At 48.1% G+C, this 1,564-nt stretch overlaps 1 protein-coding gene across 1 annotated transcript; it reads right to left on the bottom strand.

The window, feature by feature from the left end:
- Positions 1 to 6: 6 nt before the first annotated feature.
- LOC105557282 (fatty acid synthase-like) lies at positions 7 to 1,548 on the bottom strand (the record flags this gene model as incomplete). The annotated part of the gene is made up of 2 exons (XM_012004482.1): positions 1,167 to 1,548; positions 7 to 955 (listed from the first exon to the last, which is right to left on the bottom strand). Coding segments are annotated over exons 1-2 (1,316 nt in total), but the record flags the coding sequence as incomplete, so codon positions are not given.
- Between the last annotated feature and the right edge of the window lie 16 nt (positions 1,549 to 1,564).

Below are 1,564 nucleotides of genomic sequence, written 5' to 3'. Positions count from 1 at the left end.
CGGTGCTCTTTCGCTTTGTCCAGTAAGGTATGCGCAGCTTCTTCCGTTCGACCTGAAACCGCGACCAATTTGGGCAAGAGTTCAGCGACGCTTAATAGCGGTGGTAATTTTGGTTTTGAATTGCTGCGCAGAAGGATGTGTGCATTTGCGCCGCCGAATCCGAACGAGTTGATGCCCACGAGACCACCGTTCCACGATGTGGCCTTGTCGACTACTTGAATACGTCCCTCGTTTAAGCCACGAATGTTTGGATTCGGAGTGTTGAAGTGCAAATTCGCGGGTATCACGCCCGTTTCCATTGCGATCAGCACTTTAGCTATCGAGCACAATCCACTTGCCGGTTCCGGATGCCCCATGTTGGACTTGACCGATCCGATCAGCAAAGGAGTCTTTCTATCTTTACAGAATAGTGCGTCGATAGAATTGACTTCCTCTGGATCGCCTACTTTGGTGCCGGTACCATGGGCTTCTATGTAGCTGACGTCTAAAGGATTAATTCCTGCCTCGCTGTAAATCTCGCGCATCAATCGATTCTGCATGTCACGATTGGGATACGTGACACCTTCAGATTTGTAGCCATCGGTGTTTGTCTTCGTGTGAACCACTGTGGCATACATCCTGCGCGCATCCGTCGCTTTTTGCAGGTATATTGCCACTACCGCCTCGGCCCTCACGTAACCGTCACCCGATGCATCGAACACTTTGCACTTGCCATCCTGGGAGAGCATATTCAGGCTATAACATTGAAGCGATCTCTCGAGTGTCAATATAAGATTCGTTCCACCGACGATCGCAGCATCGCACTCGCCGTTGCGCATTGCGGCGACTGCCTGATGCATGCAGTACAAGGACGAGGAGCAACCCGTGTCCACCGTGTAGCTGGGCCCATTAAAATCGAAGGAGAAGGAGATTCTGTTAGCGAACATTGATTTCGCACCCCCGAGCATTACGTATCCTGCAAGCAGATGCAAGTTTTTCTTGTCAGCAGATATCGTGTGATTTCTTTTGCGGTGTAGCAGATATATTTGATAAACAGCAAAATGTGTACACCAATCAATTGCAAAACGCTACGTCTGCACCATCTTGCCCTATTATTGTTATAAGTAGACAGACTTTAAAATAATTGATTGAGAAGACAATCGGCATTGTTTTTTCATAATACGAACCGTTGGCGATATCTGCATTTCTAATCAATAAATCCTCCGTTTCTGTGTAAGTGACACCCATGAACACTCCTGTACGCGATCCTCTTATGGTGGAAGGATTGACGCCAGCGTCAACTATCGCCTCGTATACGACTTCTAACAATATGCGAAGCTGTGGGTCCATTACGTGTGCTTGCTTGGGGTGTACCCCGAAAAAAGAAGTGTCAAAGCGGTCGATGTTGTTAATCCTGGCTGACTTGCCCGGCATCCCGTAGCTGTTCGTTGACCAACGCTTGTCATCAGTGACCATGTCCACTCCCTTCAGCAAATTCTCCTTAAACTCTTCGATATTAGACGACTTGGGCAGCCGGCCTGGAAAAACGTTCATTTCTTCAGTACGTTACGCTCTCATAACGATA

Source organism: Vollenhovia emeryi, unplaced genomic scaffold (assembly GCF_000949405.1).
Source record: "Vollenhovia emeryi isolate VEMERY1.0 unplaced genomic scaffold, V.emery_V1.0 DF948001.1, whole genome shotgun sequence".
Taxonomy (NCBI): domain Eukaryota; kingdom Metazoa; phylum Arthropoda; class Insecta; order Hymenoptera; family Formicidae; genus Vollenhovia; species Vollenhovia emeryi.
This window is presented reverse-complemented; position numbering and strand designations above follow the sequence as displayed.